The sequence below is a fragment of the Entelurus aequoreus genome, linkage group LG19 (genome assembly GCF_033978785.1).
Source record: "Entelurus aequoreus isolate RoL-2023_Sb linkage group LG19, RoL_Eaeq_v1.1, whole genome shotgun sequence".
Lineage (NCBI taxonomy): Eukaryota > Metazoa > Chordata > Actinopteri > Syngnathiformes > Syngnathidae > Entelurus > Entelurus aequoreus.
In genome coordinates this window covers 26,394,691-26,410,901 of record NC_084749.1, presented here as the reverse complement: position 1 = coordinate 26,410,901, position 16,211 = coordinate 26,394,691, and the positions used below count along the sequence as shown (strand labels likewise).

General features: G+C 39.8%; 1 protein-coding gene across 1 annotated transcript in view; it reads right to left on the bottom strand.

Annotated features, from left to right (window-relative positions):
- Positions 1 to 3,671: 3,671 nt before the first annotated feature.
- The window catches only part of LOC133635235 (glypican-1-like), a 101,629-nt gene continuing 89,089 nt past the window's right edge, over positions 3,672 to 16,211 (bottom strand). The window contains exons 10-12 of the mRNA XM_062028179.1: positions 12,154 to 12,284; positions 10,135 to 10,310; positions 3,672 to 7,204 (exon numbers count right to left, since the gene is read on the bottom strand). Of these exons, the coding sequence (XP_061884163.1) occupies positions 7,023 to 7,204; positions 10,135 to 10,310; positions 12,154 to 12,284 (489 nt within the window). The 3' untranslated portion in view covers positions 3,672 to 7,022. The remainder of the gene's footprint in view (positions 7,205 to 10,134; positions 10,311 to 12,153; positions 12,285 to 16,211) is intronic.

The following is a 16,211-nucleotide window of genomic DNA, read 5'->3' as shown; positions in this document are numbered from 1 at the left end:
AGGCCCGCGGGCCAGATCTGGCCCTCCACGTCATTTTATATGGCCCGCAAAAGCCTGGAAATTATACTTTCTCAGTTTTTTACTAAAGGTATTAGGGTTTTTTTTTTGTGTAGTTTGACAGGGAAAAAATAGTGTCCAATATTGCAACAAATATTATATTATCTAACTTTGTTGGCCAAAATCCAAATAAATACTTAAATATCTGCTTAACTTATGATTTCAAGTTATCCATCAAATTGTAAGCTGTAAAAATTACCAATAGATTTTACTGTAACATTTAGGGAGGTTTTTTTTACAGCATATTACTGTAATTTGAAACAAAACGACCAATGTTTGGTTTTTTACAGTAAAGTTATGTCGACTGAGCTGTCAGTTTTTGTTTTTTTTTACTGTAAAATCCACGGTTGATGATTTTATGGTACCACATTTTATTATGGTAAAAAACTGGCAGCTGAGTTGACAAAATAAAATTAAACAGCGGTACTGTATTTATATTTCCATCCATCCATCCATTGTCTACCGCTTTCCGTAAAGTTGTAAAAAATAACAATGATAAAAGAAAAACACCAATTATTTTACAGTAAGTCTGGCAACTAATTTTTTTTCTGTAAAAACAGTGGTGAAATCGTAAACATATATATATATATTTTTTATATTTAAATTCATAGGCAAATTCATTAATTATTTACTGTTACTAACGGCCCTCTGCTGGCAGCCATGACTGCGGTGTGGCCCTCAATGAATACAAGTTTGACACCCATGGTCTAGTGCAGGGGTCCCCAACGCGGTGCCCGCGGGCACCAGGTAGCTCGTAAGGACCAGATGAGTAGCCCGCTGGCCTGTTCTAAAAATAGCTCAAATAGCAGCACTTACCAGTGAGCTGCCTCTATTTTTTAAATTTTATTAATTTACTTGCAAGGTGGTCTCGCTTTGCTCGACATTTTTAATTCTAAGAGAGACAAAACTCACATAGAATTTGAAAATCCAAGAAAATATTTTAAAGACTTGGTCTTCACTAACTGACAAAGAAACAGATAACAGATTTGGTGTCCAGTTCAAAGTGTGACATGATTTATTTAAAAATTTGAGAGTTGACTTTTGTATTTTACATGAGTTATTATTTGTACAAACATGGTGCAAAGTAATTCAGGATTTGTTAAAAAATGTTAGTGGCTAGCTAGTTAAAATGGGATATTGTGATTTCACAAGACTGTCTTAGAAGTGATCATTTGAAAATGTTCAATTTGAAAAATGTGCACTTAGAGAAAATATAAAAATAAAGTGTTGCATATTAATATTTATCTGTTTCTATATATATTTATTGTGAGAAATCATTAAGATGATCAGTGTTTCCACAAAGATAAATATCATTAATTATTAATAATAACATAGAGTTAAAAGTAAGTTGAGCAAATTGGCTATTTCTGGCAATTTATTTAAGTGTGTATCAAACTGGTAGCCCTTCGCATTAATCAGTACCCAAGAAGTAGCCCTTGGTTTCAAAAAGGTTGGTGACCCCTGGTCTAGTGGGACAGGCCAAAGTTAAGTCAGAGAAAATGCAGTCCTTTATAAATTATTTAATGTTTCTCTACGGCCTGGTAGCAAATGCGTCACGGACCGGTACCGGTCCCCGGACCGGTGGTTGGAGACCACTGCTCTAAACTACACTATATTGCCAGAAGTATTTGGCCACCCATCCAAATGATCAGAATCAGGTGTCCTAATCACTTGGCCCGGCACGCTTTTCCATCTGGCAATCTGGTGGACGAGCCTGAGTTTGGAGGTTGCCAGGAGAACGGTACATTTCGGATTGCATTGTGTCGAGTGTGAAATTTGGTGGTGAAGGGAATTATGGTGTGGGGTTGTTTTTCAGGAGTTGGGCTTGGCCCTTTAGTTCCAGTGAAAGGAACTTTGAATGCTCCAGGACACCAAAACATTCTGGACAATTCCATGCTCCCAACCTTGTGGGAACAGTTTGGAGCGGGCCCCTTCCTCTTCCAACACGACTGTGCACAAAGCAAGGTGCATAAAGACATGGATGAAAAAGTCTGGTGTGGATGAACTTGACTGGCCTGCACAGAGTCCTGACCTGAACCCGATAGAACACCTTTGGGATGAATTAGAACGGAGACTGAGAGCCAGGCCTTCCCGACCAACATCATTGTGTGACCTCACCAATGCGCTTTTGGAAGAATGGTCAAAAATTCCTATAAACACTCTCTGCAACCTTGTGGACAGCCTTCCCAGAAGAGTAGAAGCTGTATTAGCTGCAAATCATATTGAACCCTATGGGTTAGAAATGGGATGGCACTTCAAGTTCATATGTGTGTCACGGCGGGTGTAGCTTGCTGCGAGGTTTGTTCCCCCGGGATGCAAACGGACTACTAAAACATGATTTAATTATCCAACTAACAAAACAAAGGCAAGCGTGCCTATCGCACGTGGAATCTAAGGCAAAAACTTAGGGCAGGAAACATACACGACTGACGTGGCAAGGCATGAGGCAAACAACTAATGACGCCAAGACGACTGACTGGCAAAGGCAGTAATGTCTCTAAATTGGAAACAGGTGTGCGTCCCGAACACCAGAGGCAGGTGAAAATCATAAGTCGCCATGGTAACTAAAACAAACAAGGGTGCACAAAAACAGGAACTCATGGAGTCTAAAACTAACAGAATATAACAAAAACATGATCCGAACCACGGATCATGACAATGTGAGTCAAGGCAGGTGGACAAATACTTTTGGCAATATAGTGTAAATTCTACATTAATCTTTTTGATCCCTGTTTTTACCTCATACGCATGACGGTGCAGTTATTTTTTTAGAACATATTGATTTGTGTGTTTTAAAAGTGTGAACAGTTAAACCAGGGGTGTCAAACCCATTTTAGATTGGGGGCCACATGGAGAAAAATCATACTCAAATCTTAATGTTGTTGGAGGTTTTTTACAATTACCTGTTGCGGTTAATAGTATATATATATATGTTATTTGTCGTTATTTATATTTTCTGAATAAATTATGTGACAATGTTCCTCAGTCAACTCATTGGTGTTAATTTTCAATCTATCAATATAAAAAAAATATTATCAAAATCCAGTATGTTATTTATGTAGTTTGATCCTTTTCCTCGATGATGTACTAACATCATGTGGTTTATTTTGTACATATGTTGCGTCATCTACAAAGATACAAAGACTTGCTATTGCTACATTTAGAACAGCTGTTTCTTTCATTCAAAAATTTCAGGTTAATTTTTATACTTAGCAAACTCATCCCGCGGGCCGGATAAAACCTGTTCGCTTGACACTCCTGAGTTAAACAGGGAAATCGTTGTTTTAATTATTGTATAAATACAAATAATTGTAATATGTATTCATATCATGAAAATAATTTCAATATTTCCATTAAATATGTACATGTATTTATAAAGCAAAAATTGAAAATGTGACAATTTACTATGTGCACAACAAATAATGAAATCAATGAAATCATCCGTGTCTCTGCGTTAACTGACCACTTGGCAATAAGGGATGGGCACCTTTCACATTTTAATCGATACGGTACCTGGGCATCGACACAAATATTCAATACCAATTTTTGCTACTTGTATGTGTGTTCAAATGTGTTACTAGATGTTAGTTGCTTCATAACAAAATCCTATTTCGTTATTTAACTTAACACTGAGCTGTGCTATCCAGTTATCTTCTTTTCTTACGCGTCTGTGTCTGATTTGCAAGTACTGCACTGCACTGTATTATATAATAACATTTGCATGCAGTTGCAATGCAAAGACGTTAGATGGCAGTAGACTGGGGTGTGTTACCTTAGCCAGGAAGTAGTCTTTGCCATTAAGTTGTGCCACTGGTGTTTTTACTGTAAGTATTGTGTTTATAACACACCAGCTGTTTGATTGTAATGTGCATCTTAGTTGTAGATTTGATTACCACATTTGGAGGTGTTGAAATCGCCATGTAAAATCGCTAATGCTAACCAGTAGCATGTCTAAGGCAAATCCAATCTAAATTAGTATCTAGCAAGCACATTCTGAAAAGCCTTACTGTACTTTAAAGCACCTTCTTCTTGCTTTGTTTCATGGACAATTGTAACATTACCTAGAGGCAGTCCAGCTGAGTACGCTCTGAGTCCTTGATTGTTAGTTTCCTGGTCAAATGTTTAAGCCAGTGCCTGGACTAAGGACATCCATACAAAATCACACGTTGCTGCAGACAGAAATATTCAAAACGTAGTCAACATTATACAATCGAAGTTTAATGTGTGGGATTTGTCATTTGGAACACAGACACACAATAAAATAACAATTGCATACACAAGTCACTTTAACTTTATGTGTATGATGGATGGGGGAATCTGCAGTATTGCCTGTTACAGATCCAAATAAAGGCAAGCCAAGTACAGGTGATACTGTATTATGTGCCTTTAAAAAGTCAACATTCTGCAGAATGAAGAAGTCCAGCTATTTTTTTTTTTACAGTTCTATTTTCTGTGTACAGTAGTACCTCAACTTATGAGTTTAATTGGTTCTGTGACAGAGCGCTTAACTGAAAACACTTACAGTATATCTCAAATCAGCATCTCCCATTTAAAAGGATTTTAAATCAATTTGATTGGTGATTGGCCGTCCCAAAACAGCACACTTTTTTGTTTACCTTGTAACAAACTTTTAGATAAGAAATATTGTTTAAGAACAATACAGTTAAATGTACTACAAACAACTACAGTAGTTTTCTAAAGTAATGTAATATGCTGCATTTACCTTAAAGAGTGGACTTCTACGGTATCTCCTTCCAACTTATTCTCCGTCAAAAACGCCATCAGCAGTTTTTTCATATCTTATGGATAAATATATGCCATTTAGATTAATTCATTCATGGCTGGTGTTGGACTCATTCCTGCTTCAGCATGGTGGAGACCAGCAAATTGGCTTCAAGCTTGGTCATGTTTTTAATGATTTCTTTATTTAATTCAATAAATATCTTCCACTTCTTCTCAGCACTGTGCACTAATTAATGCAGGGGATGCTTGTAACTCAAACGTTTTGATTGCAACTTAAGCATACTTCTTACTCAAAACACTTAAATTGAGATACCACTGTATTGTCGTATTTAAAACCATAGAGCGACTATAGAGGCACATGGTTAGCAAGTCTGCATAACACCCAGCAGGTCCTGGGTTCAAATCTAGGCTGAGGCTTCTTTAAGTGGAGTTTGTATGCTCTTATTGGTTTGTTTTTACTTGATCCTGTACAGTAGAACTTACACTTTGTCAATTGTTGCTTGCTGCGTCATGGCAAAAATACATTATATTGCCAAAAGTATTTGTTCTCTGAAGTGATGAATCACGCTTTTCCATATGGCAATCTGATGGACGAGTCTGGGTTTGGAGGTTGCCAGGAGAACGGTACATTTCGGGCTGCAATGTGCCGAGTGTGAAATTTGGTGGGGGAGGAATTATGGTGTGGGGTTGTTTTTCAGGAGTTGGGCTTGGCCCTTTAGTTCCAACTTTAACTTTGAATGCTCCAGGATACCAAAACATTTTGGACTACTCCATGCTCCCAACCTTGTGGGAAAAGCTTGGAGCTGGCCCCTTCCTCTTCCAACACGACTCTGCACAAAGCAAGGTCCATAAAGACATGGATGAAAAAGTCTGGTGTGGATGAACTTGACTGGCCTGCACAGAGTCCTGACCTAAACCCGATAGAACACCTATGGGATGAATTAGGACGGAGACTGAGAGCCAGGCCTTCTCGACCAACATCAGTGTGTCACCTCACCAATGCGCTTTTGGAAGAATGGTCGAAAATTCCTATAAACACACTCCGCAACCTTGTGGACAGCCTTCCCAGAAGAGTTGAAGCAGTAATAGCTGCAAAAAGGTGGACCGACATCATATTAAACCCTATGGGTTAGGAATGGGATGGCACTTCAAGTTCAAATGTGAGTCAAGGCAGGTGGCCAAATACTTTTGGCAATATTGTGTATCTCCAAATGATCATTTGAACTGATTTATGAAACTGGGAGGCTCTGATTAGGTGTATTTTCTGTGACAAATATTCACAATAGGGTATCATATTTTGTCAAGAGTTGTTGAAAAAGTAAAAAATGCTTTGGTTTTCCCTCATGTGTTGCTTCTAAGCGGTCTTACACAAATTAATCCCTTTGAGTTTATGTTGAGCGTGTCGTGATACGCTCTCAGTGGGTCAATCAGAAGAGTAATTATCTAAAGTTTGGCATGCCATCATAATAAGATAAAACTCATGGATTCAAAGACAGTAGCCTGTGCTTTGTTTATAAGTGTGTTAAAAGCCGAAATCCTTGGATGAACTGTAAATATCGCCGTCCACACATGGCATACATTTACAGAGAGTGATTATTTTTCTGCAGCAATACAAACAAATCCTATACCTGTTGTTCAGCCACGGAATCTCGACAGTTACGTCACAGGTTATGTGGGGAGGTAATATGAAGAAAACTATATGTACATCCATGGCTCATTATGTTGCCAGTCTGATATAGTCAATGTATGCAAACACACTATACAGTGGCGGTAAGACACACACACATTTACATCTTACACAATTTTGTTCAGGTACACACCAGATTAAAAAAAATACATTGAAATGAAAAAGCCTTGATGGACGCATCACGTACAGTAAAGGGCCAACTCAGCATTGAGCTCAGTCACTAATGACAGGAGCACAGTGGACCTTGTAAGAAGTCAATAAGTCATCACCCACATTCCATTCTTCATCCTCAGCTGTCTCTCTTCCCTGTCTCCGTTTAGTCTTGTTCTCCTCGTGAGTCGCTTCCGGGAAATTCCTTGAAAGCAGCTCAACAAAAAGGAGGCCATCAAACTATAGTCAAACAGGGAAAAATCAGGGGCCAGTTTTTGCTTTTTCGGGGATTCCATCTTCATTCCACTGAACACAATTCACCCATCCCACGGTCCAGTCATTCTCTGGACTTCAGGGTCAGGCAGACGGTGCGGTAGATAGCGCGTCATCGACAAAGGAGCAGGACAGCCAGCGGGAGCAGCGGTAGGCGGTTACACAGGAGGCTTTGGCACCCTGCTGCACCGATGACTTGGTTGTTGTCTGGGGGGTAGGCGTACAGACCTGGTCTGCTCCGAGGACACTGGCCACTGAGGCACATACCACTTCCTGAGCCGCTGATGTCATCACCTAAGCGGAATAGTTATACAGTACATTATATTCATACAGATCTTTTTTGTACACCAGAGTTATTCAACTAAGTTGTTTTATGGGCCACATTTCCAGAAAGCTAAGAACTTTTCCCTTCACAGTCAGTCTTATTTTGGATATTCCGAAGAACTACAGTAGACATTTGATTTTGGTCTATTTATTTTGTCAGAGTATCAGGAGCACTTTGCTGTTTTTAGAACTTCTGCAGAAAAGCTAGTCAAAGATCCTCTATATGACAGCGCTGTAGTGTTTTTAGGAATCTGCTGCAAAAATTCGAGTCTCTTACAAGTTTTTTGAACTGAACTCGCGGGCCACCGGTTGAATATCTTAACTGGGGAACAAGAGAGGACCTAAAATAGAACCTTGAGGAACACTAATAGTATGAGTAACAAAGTTGAACAAATGACTACTGACTACATCGGAAGTAAACAAGCTGCAGCAACACTTTAGTAACATCAATCACGTTACAGAAAAAAATGTGTAACTGCCAAAAAGGAGAGGACTTGATGGGGTGCCTATGAGAACGCCTCAGTTATGTAAATCACAAGTTTGGATCCCAGTGTGCCAGCAAGGTTAAAATGTCAATGCAAGAATCTGCAAATGTATTTACGGTCGTCCAAGTTCCTCTATATAATTAGGAATGTGCCAACCAATCGTATCGTCAAATTTTCGTATGTGATCGCCCTTGCCCATTAATGCTTTTTAATGCAGATCACAAACGCTGATCCTCTCTGGCTAACACTGTATTTATTTTTAGACCCCCAGCTGACAAGTGGCTAGCAGCTAATTATGTATCTCCATAGACAGTGTGAAGACGCTCCCCTAAATTAATATTAATCACCTCCATTACGGAAAATAAAACTGCATTTCTTAGTACCTTGATCATGTAACATGGCTTAACATGTTATATACCCAGAACAGGCATGCTCACAGTTAAACACGTATTTCTCTAACCAAGAAATAAGTGCTTAGTAAAGTTTAGAAAGTGTAGATGGAACCCTGTTACAGCAGAAAATAAGCAGATATTAAAAGGAAATGAATATGTAGATTAATAAGAGTCTAGAGAGATAATAATACAACTTTTGTTGGTGTTGATACCTATAAATATCAGTATATGATCAATACTAGAGTGATCAAGTCAATATGTTTACTTCCTCAAAGGCAATAACTAAAGGATTTAAACAGGTAGCAGGGTCGGATTGGCGCACATTAGAGATGCGCGGTTTGCGGACACAACCGCGGACTCCGCGGATAATCCGCGGGTCGGGTGGATGCATGACGAAAAAAATAGATTTTAAATAGATTCGGGCGTGTGGCGGTTGAACCAATTCAGAAAAAAAAATACATAGTTAAATGTTGTTACCCCCATACGAAAAACGAGCAGCACTCTTTGAAACAGGCAATTATTCATCAGGCACTGCTGCAGCTGTCACGCCAAATTTCTTCCCCCTGTCACGCCAAATGTTTTCCCCCTACAAAAACTTTCCCCCCCCCCTATTTACTTCCGGGGCTGCGTCCAATAAAATCACAAAGTTGCCGGGGGTCCTTAACCGGCATGCGACTGCCCTGTTTCGCGCCTGGGCAGTCAAAGCCGAAGTGCTATCGATCGCTGTTAATGACGTAAGAGGAAACATGATCACGGAAGTAAATGGGGGCTGTACAAAAAAAAAAAAATCGATTTCTTCAAATTCCAGCAGCTGTCAAAGACGAAGTATCCTTCCAGCGACGGGCAGTCAAAGCCGAAGTGCTATCGATCGCTGTCAATGACCACGGAAGTAAATGGGGGGGAGGTTTTTGTAGGGGGAAGAAATTTGGCATGACAGCTGCAGCAGTGCCTGATGAATAATTGCCTGTTTCAAAGAGTGCTGCTCGTTTTCGTATGTGGGTAACAACATTTAACTATGTATTTTTTGGCACGCATTGAATGTCTCTGCTGCATTGGATCAGTCTCCTTTTTTTAACAGGAATGCCTTGCATCGTCTATATTAGATATATAACAACGGGTGGGTGGCGGGTGGTTGTGGTTTTGATAAAATGTTAGTTTGGGTGGATGGCGGGTGGATGACGACTTTTGTGATGCGGTTGCGGATGAAATAATTGCCTATCCGCGCATCTCTAGCGCACATGGTCGAGCGTTCGTGCCAGCAACTTAAGGGTTCTAGGTTCGATTCCAGCTTCTGCCATCCGAGTCATGGCTGTTGGGTTCTTGGGCAAGACACTTCATCCTTGTTCCTGATTAGCCGTGTTAGCGCCTTGCATGGCAGCTTCTGAAATCAGTGTCTGAATGGGTGAATGTATGGTTTGGGTACAAATCCAGGTATAGTACATTACTTTAAAGACCATTGAGGAGTCTTTTTTATTGAGTTTAGTAATTAAGGACTATTGACTTTGTTTTGCTCAAACAATATGTAATAAAATAGAATAAGGAACTTGTTTAAATGCATTGATTTTGTTAAACTGTCAATAGGACTCATTATAAAAAAAATTAAAAATGAACAAATAATCCATGTTATCGGTATTGGTATCGGCCATTTTCACTCATGAATGATCGTAATCGTAATTGGCAGCATAAAACACTGATCGGAAAGGTTCAAGATAATTGTGTTTTCCTAAAGTTCAGACCATTGAACCAATGAATTAGCCCTCTTCATAATACTTTGATACATTATTGTATGTCTGTTTAATTAGGACCTCTAATGATGGAGCGTCATATAAGCAGGTAAGAACGGCAGATCAGTGAAGGAATTAACACATTCTTTGGTATCAATTTGCAAGTGTGGAAAAGTTCTGTGTAAACAAGCAAAGCAGCTTTATGTTGGACTACACAAAATGTAAATGTGGCACAATCCCTCCGCAGTGAAAGCTATAGATAGATTAGCTTCTTTGGACAAGAAAAACAAATGACTCACTTGCATCCTGGAAATCCACATCGTTGCCTTCCAAAGCATTTTTTAGTCTGTTGCTCATAATTTTGAGTTGCATGATCTGTTGACGGATTGTCATATCGGGCTTGGTGATGTCAAGTTCCACCTCTGGATTGTTGATCTGGCTGGCTAAGCCATCACCCATCACTTCAGGAAGGTACCTTTATTAAGGAGCACAGAGGACTGGGAATTAAAAGAGTGTGGGAAATGACAAACAGACCAGACACAATTTCTGATAGTTTCTTCAATTTTGACTGTCACACCATTCCCAACACACCAGCTTACTTTTGTTTTGTTTACTATTTGTTTTGCGAGGATGCAATTAGACCAGATATTAGTGCTGCGTCTACTCCAAAAATGTGTCATGTTATTTGTGTGAAGTCACTTGTTTTACTATTTCAGCTGTTGATTTCATTTCCAGACTTCAACTTCCATTATTTTAATTTGTTCTGTTTTTTACGGTTTTGGAATTCCTTGTATTGAAATCTCTAACATGCTCAGTTTCTGCTTTGTAAATAATGATCACATAAATTGGGTGGTGTAGATGTGTGTGCAGAAGTATTCATATTGACAGCAGATTTCAATGTATCGTATTTTCCGGACCATAGGGCGCACCGGATTATAAGGCGCACTGCCAATGAATGGTCTATTTAGGAGCTTTTGTCATATATAAGGCGCACCAGATTTTAGGGCACATTAAAGGAGTCGTATTAATATTTTTTTTCTAAATTGAAAACACTTCCTTGTGGTCTACATAACATGTAATGGTGGTTCTTTGGTCAAAATGTTGCATAGATTATGTTTTACAGATCATCTTCAAGCCGCTTTCTAACAGTCGCTGTAGGATGCGCCGTTTTGTGGGCGGTCTTATTTACGTGGCTCACCTTCGGCAGCGTCTTCTCCCCGTTATCTTTGTTGTAGCGGTGTAGCGTGCAAGAACGGGAGTGGAAGAAGTGTCAAAAGATGGAGCTAACGGTTTTAATGACAGACTTTACTTAAATCAATTTTGAAGCAGCATCTCCTCATCCGGAAACAACAACAAGGCCGAAAATGTGTCCCGTGAAAAACGTCCGACCGGAACTTTCTAATAACTAAAGTTCCTTGGGTGATTAATGTAAACTCACCACACCTGTATGTTTTAGCGCTTTCATGACAGATATAATGAAGAACTTTACACTACTTTATATTAGAAATGGCAACAGGATGAATGTCCCATAACAAGAAGATAGAGAAAAAGAAGAAGCTTATCGACTACGAATCGCCACGGACTACAAAGGCGAACGCGCACAATTTTACAGGACTTACGCAGATCCCAAATACAGATCAACAGGTACCAGAAGGTAAGAAAATTGCTTTTGCATAATATTACGAAACAAAACACCAGATAATATGTCTTACCTTATACACACACCATAATAATACTCGTATGTTGAAGCACAGTACAATCCATCAAGCGGTACGGCTTCATAGCTTACCAAAAGTCACAGAGCATTGTCATATATAGTAGAGTTGATGATATAGTTTGTTAACATGGTTTGCTGTTCTTTGCACCATATGTTTTCCACTATGGGTGATATTCACCTGATGTCACGTCTTGCTCATTAATTATGCAAGGTTTGAAGTGGTGGGCCTGCGAGCGTCTGTTGTCATAGCGTTCTGGGTCGCATTTTGCCTTTCTTTGAAGAAAATTGCTGAATTGTGAAATTCCAACTAATTTTTCACAAGAAGCTTTTTTATGTTTGCATAGTATGTATATATTATTAATGTTGTAAATACAAATATTTATATATCTAGAAAGGGTGGTCCTGAAGAGGTAGGCATTTTTCGGAGGTCTCAAGACGGTAAGAAACACAAGAATGTGTGAGTGTGTGTTTGTGTTTGTGTACATAAGGTGGGCTGTAATACATGCAAAAGTATTTTAGCAGAAAATGATTTTATGCTGGAAAAGGATATGCCAAATTAAAGTTGAACAAACAGTATTCTAAGAACATGCGCCTTTCTCACCTGGCCTTGGTCATTCCATTCCAGCATTTGTCTTGATTGGCGCCCCCTGCTGCCAATTTACTGCAAAGTGCTGCAGGAAGTTGCAGCCAATACTGCCTCATCTCCCTTAATTTACTGGAGAGATCTGACACCTGAGAATGACACCATAATGAAATGCATATATTTATAGTATGAGCGATATAACCATACATGTAAAGAATACAATACATATATTCATCACCCCCCGCCCCCCCTCACCCCACACACAAAAAAAATGGAGGGGGGGAATTGATTCAGGAAGGTATATGTGCTACCATCTCCTGGCAGTCATGATCGACATAACATTTTTTACGTTATTTGTTTTAAAAAAAATGTTTAGGCTTCTGTAGTTAGCCAGCACATAGTACTGAGTAGCAGACTGGCTTAGTAGTACAAGGTTAGCGTTTCCACAGACTTTGATGCTAATTTCCGTTAGCCTGTCAATAGTATTGTCTAGTACAGTGTTTTTCAACCTTTTTTGAGCCGAGGCACATTTTTTTCATAAAAAATACGAAGGCACACCACCAGCAGAAAAGGTTAAAAATGAAACTCCACCAGGTTGTCGTGCCTTATTTTGAGTTTGTTGTTGTTTCCTGTGTTTAGTGCTTTTAGTTCCTGTCTTGCGCTGTTATTTTGGTGACTCTTCCTGTTTTGTTGTTGTTCTCCTGTAGCAGCTTCACGCCTTCCTTTGAGTGCTATTGCCCGGACCTGCTTTGTTTTCGCAATCAAGACTATTTAAGTTGTGCGTACGCTATCCTTCTTTGTGGGGACATTGTTGATTGTCATGTCATGTACGGATGTGCTTTGTGGACGCCGTCTTTGCTCCACATGGTGTAAGTCTTTGCTGTCGTCCAGCAGTCTGTTTTTGTTGACTTTGTAGCCAGTTCAGTTTTACTTTTGTTTTACATAGCCATCCCTATGCTTCAGTGCCTTTTCCTGCCTTTTGTTAATTTTTTGGTTGAAGCGTTACATACCTTTTTATCTGCATATTGGGATCACGACAAACCATCCTCGACGCGTTCCGACTTCTACAAAGCAATGAACTACCTGCTGCCACCTACTGATATGCATACTTGCCAACACTCCCGTTTTTCCCGGGAGACTCCCGAATTTCAGTGCCCCTCCCGAAAACCTCCTGGGGCAACCATTCTCCCGAATTTCTCCCAATTTCCACCCGGACAACAATATTGGGGGCGTGCCTTAAAGGCCTACTGAAATGATTTTTTAAAATTTAAACGGTAATAGCAGATCCATTCTATGTGTCATACTTGATCATTTCGCGATATTGCCATATTTTTGCTGAAAGGATTTAGTAGAGAAAATCGACGATAAAGTTCGCAAATTTTGCTCGCTGATAAAAAAAAGCCTTGCCTGTACCGGAAGTAGCGTGACGTCACAGGAGCTAGTATTCCTCACAATTCCCCATTGTTTACAATGGAGCGAGAGAGATTCGGACCGAGAAAGTGATGATTACACCATTAATTTGAGCGAAGATGAAAGATTCGTAGATGAGGAACGTTACAGTGAAGGACTTGAGAGACAGTGATGGACGTATCTTTTTTCGCTCTGACCGTAACTTAGGTACAAGCTGGCTCATTGGATTCCACACTCTCCTTTTTTTATTGTGGATCACGGATTTGTATTTTAAACCACCTCGGATACTATATCCTCTTGAAAATGAGAGTCGAAAACGCGAAATGGACATTCAGTGCCTTTTATCTCCACGACAATACATCGGCGAAATGCTTTAGCTACGAGCTAACGTGATAGCATCGTGCTTTAACTGCATATAGAAACAAAAAAATAAACCCCTGACTGGAAGGATAGATAGAAAATCAACAATACTATTAAACCGTCGACATGTAAATACACGGTTAATGCTTTCCAGGCTGGCGAAGGTTAACAATGCTGTGCTAACGACGCCATTGAAGCCAACTTAGCAACTTAGCAACGGGACCTCACAGAGCTATGCTAAAAACATTAGCTCTCCACCTACGCCAGCCAGCCCTCATCTACTCATCAACACCCGTGCTCACCTGCATTCCAGCGATCGGCAGAAGGACGAAGGACTTCACCCGATGCGTTTGGCGGCCCAGAGACGTAGGAAGTCAAGGTGAGGTCGGCGGCTAGCGCGGCTAGCGCGGCTAGCGCTCCAACAAAGTCCTCCTGGTTGTGTTGCTGTAGTCGGCTGCTAATACACCGATCCCACCTACAACTGTCTTCTTTGCAGCCTTCATTGTTCATTAAACAAATTCCAAAAGATGTCCAGAATACTGTGGAATTATGAAATGAAAACAGAGCTTTTTGTATAGGATTCTACGGGTACCATAACTTCCGTTACTCTGACTTCGTCACGCGCATACGTCATCATACCGCGACGTTTCAGCCGGATATTTCCCGGGAAGTTTTAAATGTCACTTTATAAGTTAACCCGGCCGTATTGGCATGTGTTGCAATGTTAAGATTTCATCATTGATATATAAACTATCAGACTGCGTGGTCGGTAGTAGTGGGTTTCAGTAGGCCTTTAAAGGCACTGCCTTTAGCGTCCTATACAACCTGTCGTCACGTCCGCTTTTCCTCCATACAAACAGCGTGCCGGCTGAGTCACATAACATATGCGGCTTTTAAAACACAGAAGTGAATGCAACGCATACTTGATCAACAGCCATACAGGTCACACTGAGGGTAGACGTATAAACAACTTTAACACTGTTACAAATATGTGCCATGCTGTGAACCCACACCAAACAAGAATGACAAACACATTTCGGGAGAACATCCGCACCGTAACACAACAAACACAACAGAACAAATACCCAGAACCCCTTGCAGCACTAACTCTTCCGGGACGCTAAAATATACACCCCCCCTCCCCCATCTCCCGAATTCGGAGGTCTCAAGGTTGGCAAGTATGCTGATATGGAGTATTACAAGATTACCCTGCAAAGCTCTACACAGCACAGGCACTAGACAACGGCACATTATTATGATTATTGATTTAATATTTTTTTGACCAATTAGGTGAAATTGCATAGTTTTCCACGGCACACCAGACAATATCTCACGGCACACTACTGTGCGGCGGCACAGTGGTTGAAAATCACTGGTCTAGTATATGTTAGCACGAAGCTAGCAACATAAGAGCCAGCCTTTATCCTGTATGGTTTAATGGCTCCATGCCTCCTGCTATAACAAAATAAGTCACAATATATTATTTGACATATAAATTATAATAGAACCATTTCAAAACGGGCAATAAAAGCTTCTAATTTGGTCGCTGGCGCATGCAGTTAACATATTGTGTAATTTCCAGTTGTATTATTATCTCAAATCTATTATTAATCGACTTGTTAATTTACTGTTAATATCTGTTGTAACACGGTTCCATCTACACTCCTGTAAAAATGTAATAAGTATGTTTGGCTGCTTTTTATCAGTTTTGGGAATAACAAATGTGGGATACGATACCGAGTACTTACAGAGGCTTTTGGTCATAACAATGCTTACACTAGTACTTCAAATACTCAAGAATATTTTTGTTATGACCAGACAAAAAACACAAGATGGCGTGGAACAATATCAATTAAATATTACAATTGTTTAATATTTCACTTTTTCATACAATATTTGGAGTAAAATAAAGTCAACAGTGCAAAATAACTACTGTAAAAAGAAAAACAAATAAATGCTAATATTTGCTCAGATTTAAATCCATTGGATTTGGACCTTACAGTCCTGCTCCTGTATGCCCAGCAATATATTTCTTGAGTATGTAAATAATAACAAAAACGACAAAAATGCAATAATAAAAAATATCGATGTAATCCCTGCAGCATCAACCGTATACTGATAGTATACCTGGAATAATTACTGTCGTTATTTGTAACGGGTCGCCCACCCGTTTACGTTCAAGAGCTCTAGCTTAGCGGTTACCATGGTTTATTGTTTCCTCCTACTGTGTGTCTAGTGTCCTCGTCCTCCAGTGACAATGTTACTTTAAGAAAGAGAGTTTAATTTCATCCATGGTGGCGAGATGG